This window comes from Pinus tabuliformis, chromosome 7 (genome assembly GCF_031772625.1).
Source record: "Pinus tabuliformis cultivar Carrire ecotype Pingquan chromosome 7, CPIR1, whole genome shotgun sequence".
Taxonomy (NCBI): domain Eukaryota; kingdom Viridiplantae; phylum Streptophyta; class Pinopsida; order Pinales; family Pinaceae; genus Pinus; species Pinus tabuliformis.
Window position 1 is genome coordinate 782,733,888 of NC_142293.1, and position 18,675 is coordinate 782,752,562.

Sequence of the window (18,675 nt, forward strand, 5' to 3'; positions counted from 1 at the left end):
GTCGAGGACCTCCAAACCCAAAAGCCTGGTTGTTTTGCATGTAGGCGAAGGTCAATTCGAATCCATAATAAAAGGCCAACATCCAAGCTTGATAAAAAGCTCATTGATTCTTCCATAGCTTTACAACTTTCCCGTCGCACATGAATCTTCCTATGTTAGACGCCTAAGGGTATTGACCCACTTGCGACAGGGGAGAAGTTCAAGCATACTAGAAAAGTTGGAGAGTGAGGTCTCCCCTCGCTAAACAATCAAATGAAGTCGAGTTTGACATGGGAATGAAGATTAATGTATGCAGTTTGCATGTGCGTTGCATGGGCACGGTTGGTCATGCTAACCCCTGTTAAATGTTGTGGGAGGTGGCGAGGTGGTTGGCTCCCCTAACCTCCAACGTCCCATCGACGAATGCCTCAATCAAAAACTTAAAAAATTAAATATAAAATGAATTTTATGAAATAAATGTAAAAATAAAAAAATATATATTATAGATAATAAATTTATAAATTTATATTTAATTATTTTGTATAATATTTGTGTATTATTAAATATATTGAGATAAACTATTTACTATATAAATTTATGAACATAATTATTATTAGTTTGACAACTAAATTATAATAAATTTTCTTATTATTAAAAAAAAAAAAAAAATTATTATAAAATTAAATATTTACTTAAAAATAAAAATAAAAAATAAAATTAATTAAAAATATTATTCTTAAACTTCATTATTAAAGATCAGTAAAAAAAAATTATAACATCAACTTCCTTAATAATATTATTATAATTAACACAACTTATAACATCAACTTCCTTAATAATATTATTATAATTATCACAACTACCGTATAACAAACAAAGTATAATGATACAAGAAAATTAAAAACAATATAACAAAAATTATAATATACAATAAAATTAAAAACAAGATAAAAATGGATTATGAGTAATTTGAATTAAAAGATAAAAATTATCTTTATAATGTTGTTAGTTTTAAAAATAAAAGAATATTATAACTAGCATTTGCACCTTATGTTGCAAAGGAAACGCCGTAAGGCATAGAGTGGGGAAGAATTTCGAACATATTGTCTTGGAAATTTTTACAGTTGCTTCTCATTCCAAAATTTCAATAATATTTGAATTACATGAAAGTATTTTTCTATTCGAGTAACACCATGGGTTAATTATTTCGTTGTCTCCATAGCTGAAGATACCTTGGTATTTTTTTGTTTGTTTTAATATATTTATTAATTTGTGGTGGATATGAAATGGGTATATACTATATAGTATTGGGATATCTATGGTTTTTCATGTTTTATAAAAGAAATTGTTTCATTTGAAGTTGTTTGTGAAGTATCCGTTACAATTCCTCTATTAAATAAATTATATTATTATAGTACGTTGGTTGTCTGGCCAGTTGAATGAAGATGACATCTCCAAATAAAATTTATGCAGCTCTGTGAAGTTCTATGCCGAAATGTGCCAACTAAAAAGATTCATTATTTTATCAATAAAAAAAGATAATTCATTATTTTATTGTGTAAATGCCATAATTTCCATTAAAAATGGGACAATCATCCACTAAATAACTGGGAATTATAAGCCTCTGTTCAATTCTATTTTTTGGGAGCTCCAGAAAGTGGCGGCGTTGCTGCAACTGTATGTAGAATAGATGCAATATTTTCTTATTCAAAGGTTGAAACAACCCTTTTTTCACAGAAAGTAGAGTAGATCTATGGACAGTATTGTAATTGGTGTACACTTGGCTAAAGTATATATTAGGATGGATTTTCGAAGACGCATCTAGCACATTTTTTACTGTACTAGGGAATTTCATTAATAATATAAATATGCACAAAAATATTTACATAGACCTCGGCAGAATACGTTAGTTTGAGACTTTTAGGACAGTTTGATCGAACAATGTTAGGTTGAGAGACTTTGAGGACATTTTTTATAATTCAACGTTCATGTAAACCTGGAAAATGGCTTTCAAAAGAGCAAATGCTTAAGTTGCGATCAATTTTGCATTTTAGAGAAAACAATTGTATATACCTGTGTTGTATTTGTAACATATTTTTTGAGCAGTAATGGTTATGCTTTGCATTAGGAGAGGGTTGTAGTTGAACTGGTCAGTGGTGTAATACAAACACGGACCTCAGCCTTCACATAAAATAGTCATAGCCAGTTTCAAGCTATTCTGCTCTGGTCGATTCTACATATCAAGCAGGTATATTGCCCGTGGCGACAAAGAAATTACACTACAATGTGGATAAAATATTTGAAGAAAATAAAAAACATTGTACTGGAGGGAATTTCATTAATAATATAAATATGCACAAAAATATTTACATAGACCTCAGCAGAATACGTTAGTTTTAGACTTTTAGGACAGTTTGATCGAACAATGTTAGGTTGAGAGACTTTGAGGACATTTTTTATAATTCAATGTTCATGTAAACCTGGAAAATGGCTTTCAAAAGAGCAAATGCTTAAGTTGCGATCAATTTTGCATTTTAGAGAAAACAATTGTATATACCTGTGTTGTATTTGTAACATATTTTTTGAGCAGTAATGGTTATGCTTTGCATTAGGAGAGGGTTGTAGTTGAACTAGTCAGTGGTGTAATACAAACACAGACCTCAGCCTTCAAGCTATTCTGCTTTGGTCGATTCTACATATCAAGCAGGTATATTGCCCGTGGCGACAAAAAAATTACACTACAATGTGGATAAAATATTTGAAGAAAATAAAAAACATTGTACTAGGGAATTTCATTAATAATATAAATATGCACAAAAATATTTACATAGACCTCGGCAGAATACGTTAGTTTGAGACTTTTAGGACAGTTTGATCGAACAATGTTAGGTTGAGAGACTTTGAGGACATTTTTTATAATTCAACGTTCATGTAAACCTGGAAAATGGCTTTCAAAAGAGCAAATGCTTAAGTTGCGATCAATTTTGCATTTTAGAGAAAACAATTGTATATACCTGTGTTGTATTTGTAACATATTTTTTGAGCAGTAATGGTTATGCTTTGCATTAGGAGAGAGTTGTAGTTGAACTGGTCAGTGGTGTAATACAAACACGGACCTCAACCTTCACATAAAATAGTCATAGCCAGTTTCAAGCTATTCTGCTCTGGTCGATTCTACATATCAAGCAGGTATATTGCCCGTGGCGACAAAAAAATTACACTACAATGTGGATAAAATATTTGAAGAAAATAAAAAACATTGTACTGGAGGGACATCAGTGTTGGAGGACTGGAGGGACATCAGTGTTCAAATCCCCTCGGCCACTAAAATTGCTGCTTGGTTAAGAGCTTGTGTTTTTGGACTTAAAGAAATAGGTTAATGGCCTAAGAGCTTGTGTTTTTGGACCCAAAGAAACAGGTTAATGGCCCAAGACTCATAGGCATCTGGCAGGAGTGAATGCTTGCCACCTTACAGACTACAAGTGGGTTATTCTAGGTGTCATGGTTTTTTTGAATAACGGTGACGAGTCACCTTGCATTAGTAGATAGTATCCAGAGATAGTTGTCGTCACTTTGATAGTAGCCAGAGGTAACTATGGTCACTGCTGGTTTGACAACTGAGTTATGACAACTGCGTTATGATAGGTTTTTCCACTCTTAGAAAAAAAAATCAGTGTTCAAACCCCTCGCATATCCATAGCTTCTGGAGAGTTGGCATGTCGTCATCTAGTTGGTTCATGGGGGAACAGATTCTGGATTTTTCTCTGCCGCCAATGAAGAGTTGTGTGCTGCAACCCTAGCTCGCATACCTCCAGAGGAAACATCCCCGAATAATAACTCTGAAGACAGAAAGGCCATTGAGTTGTGAGACAAAAGGACAGTGTGAGGACAACCAAGATGGGCTAGCACTTTTATTTATCAACAAGAAACTTCAAAGAACTCTGCCGCAAATCCAATTCCAGGGAGACACAAGGACAGCGTGAGGACAACCAAGATGGGCCAGCACTTTTATCAACCAGCTTCAAAGCACTCTGCCGCAAATCCAATTCCAAATGTGACCTGCGTGGGACCTGCATGAAGGCTTTGAATTTTCCTATGACTCCTTAAACGCTGAGTAAATGGATGCTTGAAACTATTGGTTATTTATAAGTGATTTGTTTGCGTGTTGTAAAATCCCAGTGATTGTAACTATACCATGCTTATACAGACTTTCATTGCTTGGTATCTATGTTCTAAGTTTTTAACTAAGGTAGCTTTATTAGTAAATTAGTGTTACATTTGCTCATAAAAATCTTGAAATGTACTAAGAGCTTTTGTCTTTTTGCAGGGTAATGATTGTGAATATCGGCACAGTGAAAGTTCCAGGATCAATCCTAGAGATTGCTGGTACTGGCTTGGGGGCAATTCTCTAAATCCTACCTGCGCTTTTAGACATCCTGTGAGTTTCTCTTATTATTAAGAACTTTTTAATTAAGTCACATTAATGATGGATTTTCTAGAAAAGGTTGATCCTGAAGTTTCCATTGTAATATAGTCCATTAGCAATAAGACAGTTTGATGAAATCTCTCACAATCCCTTAAATGATCTTTATTCTGATCCTTTCTAGCATGATTGTTCATTGCGCCTTCTTGGCCCTTCCAATTATTCTTCAACATTAGGGATCCCTTCAGCCTATCTGTTAACATGGTAGATGTCCCTTTGTTGTGCAGTATTATCACCTCATCTAGTTTGTTTTTCTAGCTTCAAAATTGTTAACTTAAAAGTCCCACAGATCTTTCTTTTTGGACTGTATTCTTTATTGTTTGCATTTTTTTTATGGGCATTAGTTTTCTTGTATTTGTCATGTTGTATTTTATGTGGTTGTGGATTCTTTTCACATTTTCCGTAGGAATTTTCTTGATATTCATACAGGTTTGTCAAGAATATTTTCCTCGTACTTTATTATTATTATTATTTTTGTGTTGACGACTTTATACATTCATTTCTGCATTAGTGTTTGTATATAGATCCAAGTAGTGCACTCAATTATGGGTGTTTTAATTTCTCATCCATTATCTCTAATAAATAAACCTAATTGTAGTGTGTTTCTGATAGGCTTGTAGGTTGCGACCTATTTTGGTTGTTTCTTGTGGTATGTCTGTCTTTTGGTAATTTTCAAGACTGTAAATATTTCTTTCTATAATTTTTTTAATCTATTTATGACGCTAACTTGTGTATCTGTGTTTCCATTTCAGCCACTAGATGGCTTGTCAGGAGCACCAACACCAGCAATAGTGCCACCATCGTCCTCAGCATCATTACCGACATTTGGCACTGCAAACAAACCGAAAGTTCCTTGCTATTTTTTCCAGCAGGGATATTGTGTAAAGGGTGATAAGTGCCCTTTTGTGCATGGTCCGTTTTCAGGAGCTAATCTAACTTCTCAAAAGACAACAAAACCAAGTCCAACAGTTACAGAGCCTCAGGCAAGGGGGAAACAAACAGTCAATGAAACTGAAAGCAACAAAGATGGAAAACATCCATCTGATTTAAGCTTTCCCAAGGCAGTGCAATCAATTGATCCTAATGCAGTGCAGTCAAGCAACCCCATGACATTGGAGTCAAACAACTTTTAGGTAGTGCAGTCAAGAAACCCTGTGCTAGCAAAGGCAAATAACTTCAAGGCGTCACAGTCAAGTAACCCTGTTGCATTGCAGTCCAATAACTTCCAAGCAGGGCATTTGGGCAATCCTTTAACACTGCAGTCAAATAAATGTCAAGGAAGGCCAGATGCAACTAGAAGCTAGACATGTCTCTCAATCAAGATCTCAGCCTACCTATATAAAGGGAAGTCCACATGAAGTTGAACAATTTTTGCCAAATATTGAACCTACAAGACAAAGGATACATGATGCTTCAAGAAACAGGTCTCGGATATGCCTGTCTCATCCTTCAGAAGAGAGACTACAAAATGGATTAGAATCGGAGGATTTGCCGGGTGGATCATCGCCAGGATTTGATGTACTTGTGGATGATGGACCTGAGCAGCTAAGCCACTGAGAGGATGCTGATTACTATAAACATGATATGGAATCTGGAAGAGATGCAATCAATGGTCGAGAAAGAAATATGCACAACAAACGAGAGCTTGTCCGAACTGGCTACTATGATGTTGAATTTCAGTATGACCATGGAGCTTATGAACCATATAAAAACAGGGGATATGAGCGTGGTGGCCGAAAGTAGTCTAATGCTTTTGATGACAGGGTTCTGGAGAGACCGATTGTGCAAGAAAGGAGGTCCTTGTCTAGTGAAGATGATCCTGAATGGAACAATATGGAGGATCTCCACCACCGGATTTCAAAACATAGGAGGGCTGGTGAGGCTAAAGTAGTGGATAGCCCCTCAAAGAGACAACATGTGGATAGTCAACATGGTGAATTTCACCGTGGCTCTAGGCAACAAGATGATGACCGTAGCTAGCAAGATATATACAGGGACCAATTAAGGCAAGGTATGAATCACAGTAGTAGGCGATTGCAGGGTAGGATTCAAGTAGAGGCTAATGGCTTCAAAAGAGAGCCATCTAACAATATAGAAATTGATCAAGAAGGCAAGTTAGAGAGGGTTTGGTCGAGAAGCTCACCAAGCAGACGGGGCTTAAATGACCATTTCATAAGCAAGTATCATGAAAAGGAGAGGGGCAGAATGCCTACAGATGGTTCTATATCATCAGAATCCAGGGTACCTAGAGGTCAAACTTTTAGGAACACTGAAACAGTGATAGATGCCATAAATTTTGCTGGGCCTAAGACTCTTGCACAAATCAAACAAGAAAAGAATCGTGAGAGCAGTGAAGAACCTTCTACTGCACAATCAACAGAGCATGGATCCTCACAGAATCCCTCTATGAAGAGTCCAGACAAACACAGACAAAATCTTCCTTGGGAAGGAAGGAAGATGAGATTGGGCAAGGTAATTAGTGATTCAAGTGGGGAACAAGACTTTCAGGATCCAAAGCCATTAAGTGATATTCTGAAGAAACAACAGAAAGTGACTCAAGAAAATGGTGACAATGAAGGAAATATACCTACAGAAGGGCAGGGTCAGGCCATTCAGAGTTTCAATTTGAGCAAGGGAAATGATGGCTTGCCACCACCTGAAAAAGATGTTGAAGAGGGAGAACTTCTAGCTGGTGACAGTTATACATCTGAACTGCCCAATTTTACTCCTGGGGTGGATGACACTGAGGCATCCAATGATGTGGATACTCTTGTAGAAGACAAACCATCAACCTTTTCAAATGGAGCAAAGCCTGTTGTAGTGGATGACCAGGAAGATGCAGTAATGAATGATGCTGTTCATAGCAAACAGTGGTGGAAAGCTCTGATAAAACCTTTGAACCGAAAATTAGTGAGCGAGAACCTGAGATTGGGTGAATGAAACAGAGCGTAAAAGGTCGAAATGACGAACTTAACGAAGAATAAACTAAGCAGATCGCAAGGGTAGAAGGAATACCTAGTTGGTTCATGGGGGAACAGTTTCCGGATTTTTCTCTGCCGCCAAAGAAGAGTTACGTGCTGCAGCCCTAGCTCGCATACCTCCAAAGGAAACATCCCCGAACAATAACTCTGAAGACAGAGAGGCCATTGGGTTGGGAGACAAAAGGACAGTGTGAGGATCAATGATCAAACTTCGTTCAATCGTCCAACACCACAAATCCACGGTCAACAATAGGACACGGCATCGGCTGGGGCAATTCATTTCAAAGGGAAACGCCTTACGGCGTAATAAAGGTGTCTCAGGCCAAAAAGAAATTAGCATGTAATAGACTCCTCAAGCTTGAGAAAAACTGGCGTGGCAAGTTTCCAATCACAGAGAAACACTTAATCAATGATGGGAGTGGAAAAAAATCTGCCGAGACATGTTTCCAAGCCAAAAGAAACTCTTTTGTGTGTAAAATGAGAAAAATAAACATCTCAAACTCCCAAGAATGCTTCTCCAATGCCCCAGGAGTGCCTCGCCAACACCACATATGTCATATCCATAGGGAACACTCAGAAACTCATCTGCGACTGTGTGTTTTCAGCTCCAAAGAAATGCTCAATCGCAAAGGAATGTCCAATGCCAGCGAATTCCAAAAAATGGATAGCAAATGAATGAATAGGAAATGGTGTGAGTCATCTGACTTGGGATTTGAATAGATTTTAATACAAGGAAGTGGGTTGATGAATCAATTAGAAAAGGACAGGACAGATAAAGTTTTCTTCCTTTATTTTCTTTTATTGGAATGGGGTGCACCCGCATGCAGGGGATGTGTGGACATCCCTCAACCCACAGGATATGTTCAGGTGTCCATGACATGGCGAATAGGGAAGGGGGGTATACCCCCACATACCCTCCCAAACTGGATACAACCCAGCCACATCCAACATGTACCCAACATCCCCATCCAGGATCTGTACCTGAGATACAGGTCTGCATACCCAGGACACAAAATTACTTCGAATCACTATTTTACAGCTTTTGTAAATTTTCAATTTAAAGATAGGAACACGAAAATGCATTTGATCAACCAACTGATTTAATAACAGAACAATTTTATCGTCCTGAGAGCTAACCAAAATGTTAAGGATTTCAAGAATAAAGATAGCATAATAATGATACTCAAATGTTATTTCATTCACTAAAATAATAGATAAACATAGAAAATCCGGCCAGTAGCATTGCCACTATTACAAAACACAAGTTACTTCCCATTTTGATCCAGCAATGAGAATATTTTAGTAAAGAGATATAAAAATGCACAATGCAAACGGAGTCCTCTGGAAAAAAAACCCCGGTCTCCAGGAATCCGGAATGTGCAATTTGTGATTTTCCAATGTCCTTGCAGACCAACCTGTCCCTCTTGAGTCTTTTCCCTTCATCACCTTTTAATATCGGTACCAAAATGAGAAGGGATAAGCAGTTTAGTATCCTTTTGTTAGCCAAATGCTCCGTTATAAAATAAAACATTAGAGCAATAATTCAATATCTTCACATGCAACTCCCAACTCCATTATAGCATTAATAGTGTTAATTAATGATGCATTTAATCGCAACTTGACAGGAATATGTTGAATTTAACGAAGTCTATATATAACTGCAATGGAGAACAACTCATTTCCAGCATCATGTCTATGGAGTGAAATTCTTCATCACACAGGACATTTACCTGCTAAAAGTCTCAGATGAAACAATCAAATGTCTTACCCTTGCTTCTATTGCATCAGTAGATGTTGCAGCAACCTTCTCATATCCACTATTTGTAAAGTCTTCATGAAATGTTATTCCATGACTATTTCTGGATGGAACAGTGTGTATGGGATCATTGTACCTTCAACAGTTTCTCTGGACGTGAGTCAACCTCTTCTTCCCATTGAGGGATCTGTTCCAGGTAGCATGAATTCATTGCACCTACACAGGAATGGGGCTAACAACATCAGAGATGCAAGCGCCAAACTTAAACCTTCAGCAGCAACCAAACCAGTAGTACACATGCATATATATACACTGACGCTCCTTCCGCGTATATGTTTCATATTTTCCATGATCATCATAGTTGATAAAACCATGCATTTTGGCTGCATTGTCAAGAGCAGCTCGATCTAACCACCCAGTTTTTCTCTTGTCAAGAGCAGCTCAATCTAACAACCTGGCTTTTCCATTGAAACTATACCTGTGCACAATTTGCACAGCTTCATTGTCAGACAAATGCTCCCTGAGGCCATCCCACAAAAATATCATGAATTTATACTCTGCTTTGATATCACATTCATGAACATAGGCCTCTCCCAACAAAAATGTTATCTTTACACTGTTCATATATCAAATTCCAGTATCTATTAAAACATGATTTACTCAAGTATAAAATCTGAATTATGCCTTTAATCAGCCAAGAGTTGTCCTTGGAAACCACTATATTTTGACCATATGGATGGAGTGCTTGAAGCTCTTTGCAAATCTCCTCCATGGCTGCACTGTGATCTCTAACCAATCATTCTGCCCTTAATGATTTGTTTCCAGAAATCCCTAAAACCAACCCAGATTTTGCCAATGTTTGGTATTAAATACAATTTTGCTATTTATGTAACTGACCACACAGAAACATGAATGATTGATTCTGCTGAAGAAATGGCACTGATCACACTCTTTGCTTCATAACGTGCACTGTTTGTATTTTGCACATTTTCTTTTAACCAGCCAAGAGTTGTCCTTGGAAACCACTATATTTTGATCAACTGGATGGAGTGCTTGAAGCCCTTATGAGTCTCCTCCATGGCTGCACTGTGATCTTTAGTCAATCATTCTGCCTTGATTGATTTGTTTCCAGAAATCCCTAAAACAGCCCTGCAGTTGCCAATGTTTGCCATAAAATACAATTTTGCTAGTTATGTAACTGACCATACAGCAACATGAATAATTGATTCTGCTGAAGAAATGGCACTGATCACACTCCTCGTTTCATAACGCCCACTGTTTGTATTTTGCACATTTTGTTTTCAATCCAATCTTATGCCATACCTCAAGTCTTCTGTAGCTAAAACATTACATGAATGGTTTGTATTTTGCACATTTTGTCTGCAATACAATCTTATGCCATACCTCAAGTCTTCTGTAGCTAATGCATTACATGAATGATTGATTCTGCTGAGCATACAGCAGTGGTCACACTCCTCTCTTCATATGGTGCACTGTATTTTGTTTATTTTGCTTGCAATCCAAACTTATGCCATACCTCCAGTCTCTGAAAGTGGATCAGCATGAGGGCTGTTATAATCCACTTGTGTTTCCGAGCTGGGAGAATCAAATGGTGGACCAATCAAATCTGTAAGCCCTACTGTACCAGCATGAATACATGCCTCTCCAAAAAAGTTGCATTTTCCTTCATTAGCCTTATGTTTTGCATGGCCTGCCATTGTGCAGTAGGTTCTGACCAAATTCTCAAATGGGACATTACTTTCACTCTGAACCGAGACATGTTGCTTAATAAAATCAGATCCTGCCCCATAGAAAAACAATGCCATTGCACTGATTGTACCAAAAGATTGGCCCTCCCACTCAATAACTTGAGATACTCCAAGAGTGCTTGATGAATCTAATTTTATACCATACTCTTCAAAAGCAAGAGCATTTATTTCTCTAGGGCCAAAATTCACTGATGCACGAGTCAATAGTCATGGATGGTAGCCATTTGCTTTCAGAATTCATGTAATGCCATGTCTCTTTTCCGAGTAATCACTGTAGGAGAACAATTGATCTGATTAGATTTAAATGTGGTCAGGAGAACAAGGGGGGGGACTTTATAAAGTCACATTATTATGTATTTACTTGCCCATGAATTTAAAGATAGGAACACGAAAATGCATTTGATCAACCAACTGATTTAATAACAGAACAATTTTATAGTCCTGAGAGCTAACCGAAATGTTAAGGATTTCAAGAATAAAGATAGCATAATAATGATACTCAAATGTTATTTCATTCAATAAAATAATAGATAAACATAGAAAATCCGGCCAGTAGCATTGCCACTGTTACAAAACACAAGTTACTTCCCATTTTGATCCAGCAATGAGAATATTTAAGTAAAAAGAAATATAAAAATGCACAATGCAAACGGAGTCCTCTGGAAAAAAACCCGTGTCTCCAGGAATCCGGAATGTGCAATTTGTGATTTTCCAATGTCCTTGTGGACCAACCTGTCCCTCTTTCCCCTTCATCACCTTTTAAGATCGGTACCAAAACAAGAAGGGATAAGCAGTTTGGTAACCTTTTGTTAGCCAACTGCTCCGTTATAAAATAAAACATTAGAGAAATAATTCAATATCTTCACATGCAACTCCCAACTCCATTATAACATTAATAGTGTTAATTACTGATGCATTTAATTGCAACTTGACAGGAATATGTTGAATTTATGGAAGTCTATATATAACTGCAATGGAGAACAACTCATTTTCAGCATCATGTCTATGGAGTGAAATTCTTCATCACACAGGACATCTACCCGCTAAAAGTCTCGGATGAAACAATCAAACGTCTTACCCTTGCTTCTATTGCATCAGTAGATGTTGCAGCAACCTTCTCATATCCACTATTTGTAAAGTCTTCATGAAATGTTATTCCACGACTATTTCTGGATGGAACAGTATGTATGGGATCATTGTACCTTCAATAGTTTCTGTGGACGTGAGTCAACCTCTTCTTCCCATTGAGGGATCTGTTCCAAGTAGCATGAATTCATTGCACCTAAACAGGAATGAGGCTAACAACATCAGAGATGCAAGCGCCAAACTTAAACCTTCAGCAGCAACCAAAGCAGTAGTACACATGCATATATATACACTGACAAGAAATAATAGGCTGCTTCCGCGTATATGTTTCATATTTTCCATGATCATCATAGCTGATAAAACCATGCATTTTGGCTGCATTGTCAAGAGCAGCTCGATCTAACCACCCAGTTTTTCTCCTGTCAAGAGCAGCTCAATCTAACAACCTGGCTTTTCCATTGAAACTATACCTGTGCACAATTTGCACAGCTTCATTGTCAGACAAATGCTCCCCGAGGCCATCCCACAAAAATATCATAAATTTATACTCTGCCTTGATATCACATTCATGAACATAGGCCTCTCCCAACAAAAATGTTATCTTTACACTGTTCATATATCAAATTCCAATATCTATTAAAACATGATTTAGTCAAGTATAAAATCTGAATTATGCTTTTAATCAGCCAAGAGTTGTCCTTGGAAACCACTATATTTTGACCATTATAATCTTTACAGATCGAGGTCCCCAATTATTCCAACAATGTATAGGAGAAACAAAACAACATAACTGTAAATCGTCCCTCAGATTAAGGGCCTAGTCTAAGTTAGATACTGGGATGGGTCATTAGCAATAATAAAGGGCTAACTTTAAAGCAAACCCTTAGGGCTAACTCTGTTTCCACTTATTTCAATGATGTATGCATTTAGTTTGATTAGAAAGGGAAACTGCTCGTTAACTGGTAACCACATCTGCTCCAAAATGGGAAAGAAGCCCTAGCTTCAACCCTGGCTTCATAGCCAGATAAAGAAACCCTAGTATATAGCTAACAAAGAAGCCCTAATTCTGTTATCCCGTAACACACGTCACCCACCTGTCTCCTTACTTAAATCAAGACACATCTCTTGAATGGCTGCATAGGATTCAGGTAAGTGATATTGAATCATGTCTAGGATTTCTTTGATCTTGTTGTAACCATCGCAGCTCTGCTCCATCACATAATTGTTGGCATTTTCTGGATCGCTGCACCTTCGCAACATCTCATCCTTTGCACTATTACTCCAGAGTATAACAGATCTGTCAAACCCTTGCTCGGCTAAGACACGCGCGGTAAGATTATATTTACGATGTGTATACTGCAATTTAAAACTCCTAAACTGTGAAGCCAGACTCCTGACTCTGCCATAGTACCTGTTCAGCCAGGGTTTCTTCACAGTCCACGTACCCATTACCTACAGAACATACAGTGATTGCCATGAAGTGAAACAATTGTCTCTTGAAATCAACGCTAATATATGAATTCTAACGGCAAAGAGAGGACAGGGCTTGTTACCTGATTGAGAACGACATCACAATTTCCAATGGCGGTGATGTGGGTGATTCCAAGCCGCAGAGCATGTTGGAGGCCAGCAATTAAGGCTTTGTAATGAGCAGAAGTGCTGCATATTCTGAAGCGATCATTGACATACGCGTTGAACCTCTCCAAAGTAGCTCCATCAAGGTCGCTATAGATAAGGAAGCCAATGCTGCCACGACCAAGGTTTGGTCTGCATGATCCAGCAAAGTGAAGGGCACCATGGAACTTAGATGGAGGATAACTTCTTGTGTCCGCCTTCCCCATTTAGTCTTGTTGTGAGAGAAGAAGATGGAGAGATTCACCTTACCTTTTGAAAAGCGGGGCATCTGGCTGGGTCCTGCCCGCTACTTGAATTCTCATCTTCTAGCAAACAAACAGGCGGGGCAGCAGCGGAATCTATATTGGATAGAGTATGCCGTAGTTCCGTAGCAGTTCAAAAGCGGGTCACTTCAGTAGCAGCCGTTGATCCAGATCCAGCTTTAGATTCTGTCTCGATTCAATTGTCGGCGCTAATCGAGTTAAATGTGGTCAGGAGAACAAGGGGGGGACTTTATAAAGTCACATTATTATGTATTTACTTGCCCATGAATTTAAAGATAGGAACACGAAAATGCATTTGATCAACCAACTGATTTAATAACAGAACAATTTTATGGTCCTGAGAGCTAACTGAAATGTTAAGGATTTCAAGAATAAAGAGCTAACCGAAATGTTAAGGATTTCAAGAATAAAGATAGCATAATAATGATACTCAAATGTTATTTCATTCAATAAAATAATAGATAAACATAGAAAATCCGGCCAGTAGCATTGCCACTGTTACAAAACACAAGTTACTTCCCATTTTGATCCAGCAATGAGAATATTTAAGTAAAAAGAAATATAAAAATGCACAATGCAAACGGAGTCCTCTGGAAAAAAACCCGTGTCTCCAGGAATCCGGAATGTGCAATTTGTGATTTTCCAATGTCCTTGTGGACCAACCTGTCCCTCTTTCCCCTTCATCACCTTTTAAGATCGGTACCAAAACGAGAAGGGATAAGCAGTTTGGTATCCTTTTGTTAGCCAACTGCTCCGTTATAAAATAAAACATTAGAGAAATAATTCAATATCTTCACATGCAACTCCCAACTCCATTATAACATTAATAGTGTTAATTAATTGCAACTTGACAGGAATATGTTGAATTTAAGGAAGTCTATATATAACTGCAATGGAGAACAACTCATTTCCAGCATCATGTCTATGGAGTGAAATTCTTCATCACACAGGACATCTACCCGCTAAAAGTCTCGGATGAAACAATCAAACGTCTTACCCTTGCTTCTATTCATCAGTAGATGTTGCAGCAACCTTCTCATATCCACTATTTGTAAAGTCTTCATGAAATGTTATTCCACGACTATTTCTGGATGGAACAGTATGTATGGGATCATTGTACCTTCAATAGTTTCTGTGGACGTGAGTCAACCTCTTCTTCCCATTGAGGGATCTGTTCCAAGTAGCATGAATTCATTGCACCTAAACAGGAATGAGGCTAACAACATCAGAGATGCAAGCGCCAAACTTAAACCTTCAGCAGCAACCAAAGCAGTAGTACACATGCATATATATACACTGACAAGAAATAACAGGTTGCTTCCGCGTATATGTTTCATATTTTCCATGATCATCATAGTTGATAAAACCATGCATTTTGGCTGCATTGTCAAGAGCAGCTCGATCTAACCACCCAGTTTTTCTCCTGTCAAGAGCAGCTCAATCTAACAACCTGGCTTTTCCATTGAAACTATACCTGTGCACAATTTGCACAGCTTCATTGTCAGACAAATGCTCCCTGAGGCCATCCCACAAAAATATCATGAATTTATACTCTGCCTTGATATCACATTCATGAACATAGGCCTCTCCCAACAAAAATGTTATCTTTACACTGTTCATATATCAAATTCCAGTATCTATTAAAACATGATTTAGTCAAGTATAAAATCTGAATTATGCTTTTAATCAGCCAAGAGTTGTCCTTGGAAACCACTATATTTTGACCATTATAATCTTTACAGATCGAGGCCCCCAATTATTCCAACAATGTATAGGAGAAACAAAACAACATAACTGTAAATCGTCCCTCAGATTAAGGGCCTAGTCTAAGTTAGATACTGGGATGGGTCATTAGCAATAATAAAGGGCTAACTTTAAAGCAAACCCTTAGGGCTAACTCTGTTTCCACTTATTTCAATGATGTATGCATTTAGTTTGATTAGAAAGGGAAACTGCTCGTTAACTGGTAACCACATCTGCTCCAAAATGGGAAAGAAGCCCTAGCTTCAACCCTGGCTTCATAGCCAGATAAAGAAACCCTAGTTACGCCGTAAGGCGTTTCCCTTTGAAATGAATTACCTCAGTCGTTGCGGTGTCATATTGTTCACCGTAGATCTGTGGTGTTAGACGATTTAACAAAATTTGATCGTTGATCCAACACTGAAATGGTTCGGTTCATGAGACTGAAACGGTTCATGAATTTTCGTCCTCGCCGTTCACCCTGAGATCTCGCTCATGGCAATGGCGGTCAGCAAGGGCACTCCAGTTCACAGACGAGACGATCAATGGACACAAGAAGTTATCCTCCATCTGAGTTCCATGGTGCCCTTCACTTTGCTGGATCATGCAGACCAAACCCTGGTCGTGGCAGCATTGGCTTCCTTATCTATAGCGACCTTGATGGAGCTACTTTGGAGAGGTTCAACGCGTATGTCAATGATCGCTTCAGAATATGCAGCACTTCTGCTCATTACAAAGCCTTAATTGCTGGCCTCCAACATGCTCTGCGGCTTGGAATCACCCACATCACCGCCATTGGAAATTGTGATGTCGTTCTCAATCAGGTAACAAGCCCTGTCCTCTCTTTGCCGTTAGAATTCATATATTAGCATTGATTTCAAGAGACAATTGTTTCACTTCATGGCAATCACTGTATGTTCTGTAGGTAATGGGTACGTGGACTGTGAAGAAACCCTGGCTGAACAGGTACTATGGCAGAGTCAGGAGTCTGGCTTCACAGTTTAGGAGTTTTAAATTGCAGTATACACATCGTAAATATAATCTTACCGCGCGTGTCTTAGCCGAGCAAGGGTTTGACAGATCTGTTATACTCTGGAGTAATAGTGCAAAGGATAAGATGTTGCGAAGGTGCAACGATCCAGAAAATGCCAACAATTATGTGATGGAGCAGAGCTGCGATGGTTACAACAAGATCAAAGAAATCCTAGACATGATTCAATATCACTTACCTGAATCCTATGCAGCCATTCAAGAGATGTGTCTTGATTTAAGTAAGGAGACAGGTGGGTGACCTGTGTTACGGGATAACAGAATTAGGGCTTCTTTGTTAGCTTTTGCACTATTACTCCAGAGTATAACAGATCTGTCAAACCCTTGCTCGGCTAAGACACGCGCGGTAAGATTATATTTACGATGTGTATACTGCAATTTAAAACTCCTAAACTGTGAAGCCAGACTCCTGACTCTGCCATAGTACCTGTTCAGCCAGGGTTTCTTCACAGTCCACGTACCCATTACCTACAGAACATACAGTGATTGCCATGAAGTGAAACAATTGTCTCTTGAAATCAATGCTAATATATGAATTTTAACGGCAAAGAGAGGACAGGGCTTGTTACCTGATTGAGAACGACATCACAATTTCCAATGGCGGTGATGTGGGTGATTCCAAGCCGCAGAGCATGTTGGAGGCCAGCAATTAAGGCTTTGTAATGAGCAGAAGTGCTGCATATTCTGAAGCGATCATTGACATACGCGTTGAACCTCTCCAAAGTAGCTCCATCAAGGTCACTATAGATAAGGAAGCCAATGCTGCCACGACCAGGGTTTGGTCTGCATGATCCAGCAAAGTGAAGGGCACCATGGAACTCAGATGGAGGATAACTTCTTGTGTCCATTGATCGTCTCGTCTGTGAACTGGAGTGCCCTTGCTGACCGCCATTGCCATGAGCGAGATCTCAGGGTGAACGGCGAGGACGAAAATTCATGAACCGTTTCAGTCTCATGAACCGAACCGTTTCAGTGTTGGATCAACGATCAAATTTTGTTAAATCGTCTAACACCACAGATCTACGGTGAACAATATGACACCGCAACGACTGAGGTAATTCATTTCAAAGGGAATGCCTTACGGCGTAAAAATAAAAATAAATTTTATAAAAACATGGAAGTGGATAATATCTAAAATATGGCAAAACAAAAGAATTTGTGGAACTTATCCTAGTAACAAAGTTGGGAAAAAAATATTTTCACTTAAAAAGGTATAGCTACTCAAATTTTTAAAAAGTTATGAAAAAATTGTAATTTTAAGAGAAATTCTTCGGCCTAAATCACAAGATAAACCATTTGTTGACGCGTTTTGAACCAATTAGTGTGGTTCATCGTTAGGACAATTTGAAGAAAGAGATCCAGCTTAGCATGTTAAATAATCTGAGCAGAGCCTCCAACGGCTATCTTGACCAACGACTAATTTTGACTTTAAGACCATAGTCATAAAAATTATTATAATTTAATGGAAATTAGTTATATTAGGTGACTAATAAAAATATATAAATATATAAAATAATTTAAATGGTGTTAATGGTTAGTTAAAAAGGTATTGTTTGATAATTAGAAGTTATAAGTTATTTAGTATTTAAAATGGAATTAGTTATATAAAGGATTTTTTATTTTTATTTATTTTTAAATATATGCATAAATTATATATATATATATATATATATATATATATATATATATATATATATAAAGTAATAAAAGTTAGTTAGAATTAATAAATATAAAGTAATATAAAAGTTAGTTAGAATTAATAAAAATATTCGAACGAGAAAATTACGTTAACTTAAATATCTAAAAATAAAAAATAAATAAAATATTTAAGTTAACGGAATTTTCTCCTTCCAATATTTTTATTAATTCTAACTAACTTTTATATTACTTTATATTTATTAATTCTAACTAACTTTTATATTACTTTATATTA

At 37.6% G+C, this 18,675-nt stretch overlaps 1 protein-coding gene and 1 long non-coding RNA gene across 2 annotated transcripts; both read right to left on the reverse strand.

The window, feature by feature from the left end:
- Positions 1-11,100: 11,100 nt before the first annotated feature.
- LOC149249914 (uncharacterized) lies at positions 11,101-12,364 on the reverse strand. The gene is made up of 2 exons (XR_016265916.1): positions 12,047-12,364; positions 11,101-11,239 (listed from the first exon to the last, which is right to left on the reverse strand). It is a non-coding gene; the product is annotated as an uncharacterized LOC149249914 (long non-coding RNA).
- A 13-nt stretch (positions 12,365-12,377) lies between these two features.
- Positions 12,378-13,555, reverse strand: LOC149249915 (uncharacterized). Its single transcript, XM_089456354.1, has 2 exons — positions 13,149-13,555; positions 12,378-12,524 (listed from the first exon to the last, which is right to left on the reverse strand). The coding sequence occupies exons 1-2, from the start codon at positions 13,501-13,503 to the stop codon at positions 12,493-12,495; spliced, it is 387 nt and encodes a 128-aa protein (XP_089312480.1). The 5' UTR covers positions 13,504-13,555; the 3' UTR covers positions 12,378-12,492.
- Positions 13,556-18,675: the final 5,120 nt, after the last annotated feature.

Bases quoted from the DNA above. Each gene is read 5' to 3' on its own strand.
- LOC149249915 (XM_089456354.1), bottom strand. From the start codon at position 13,503: ATGGGTACGTGGACTGTGAAGAAACCCTGGCTGAACAGGTACTATGGC. The intron at 12,525-13,148 runs GTGGGTGACGTG...AATTGTGCACAG, and splicing joins TGATTTAAGTAAGGAGACAG to GTATAGTTTCAATGGAAAAG.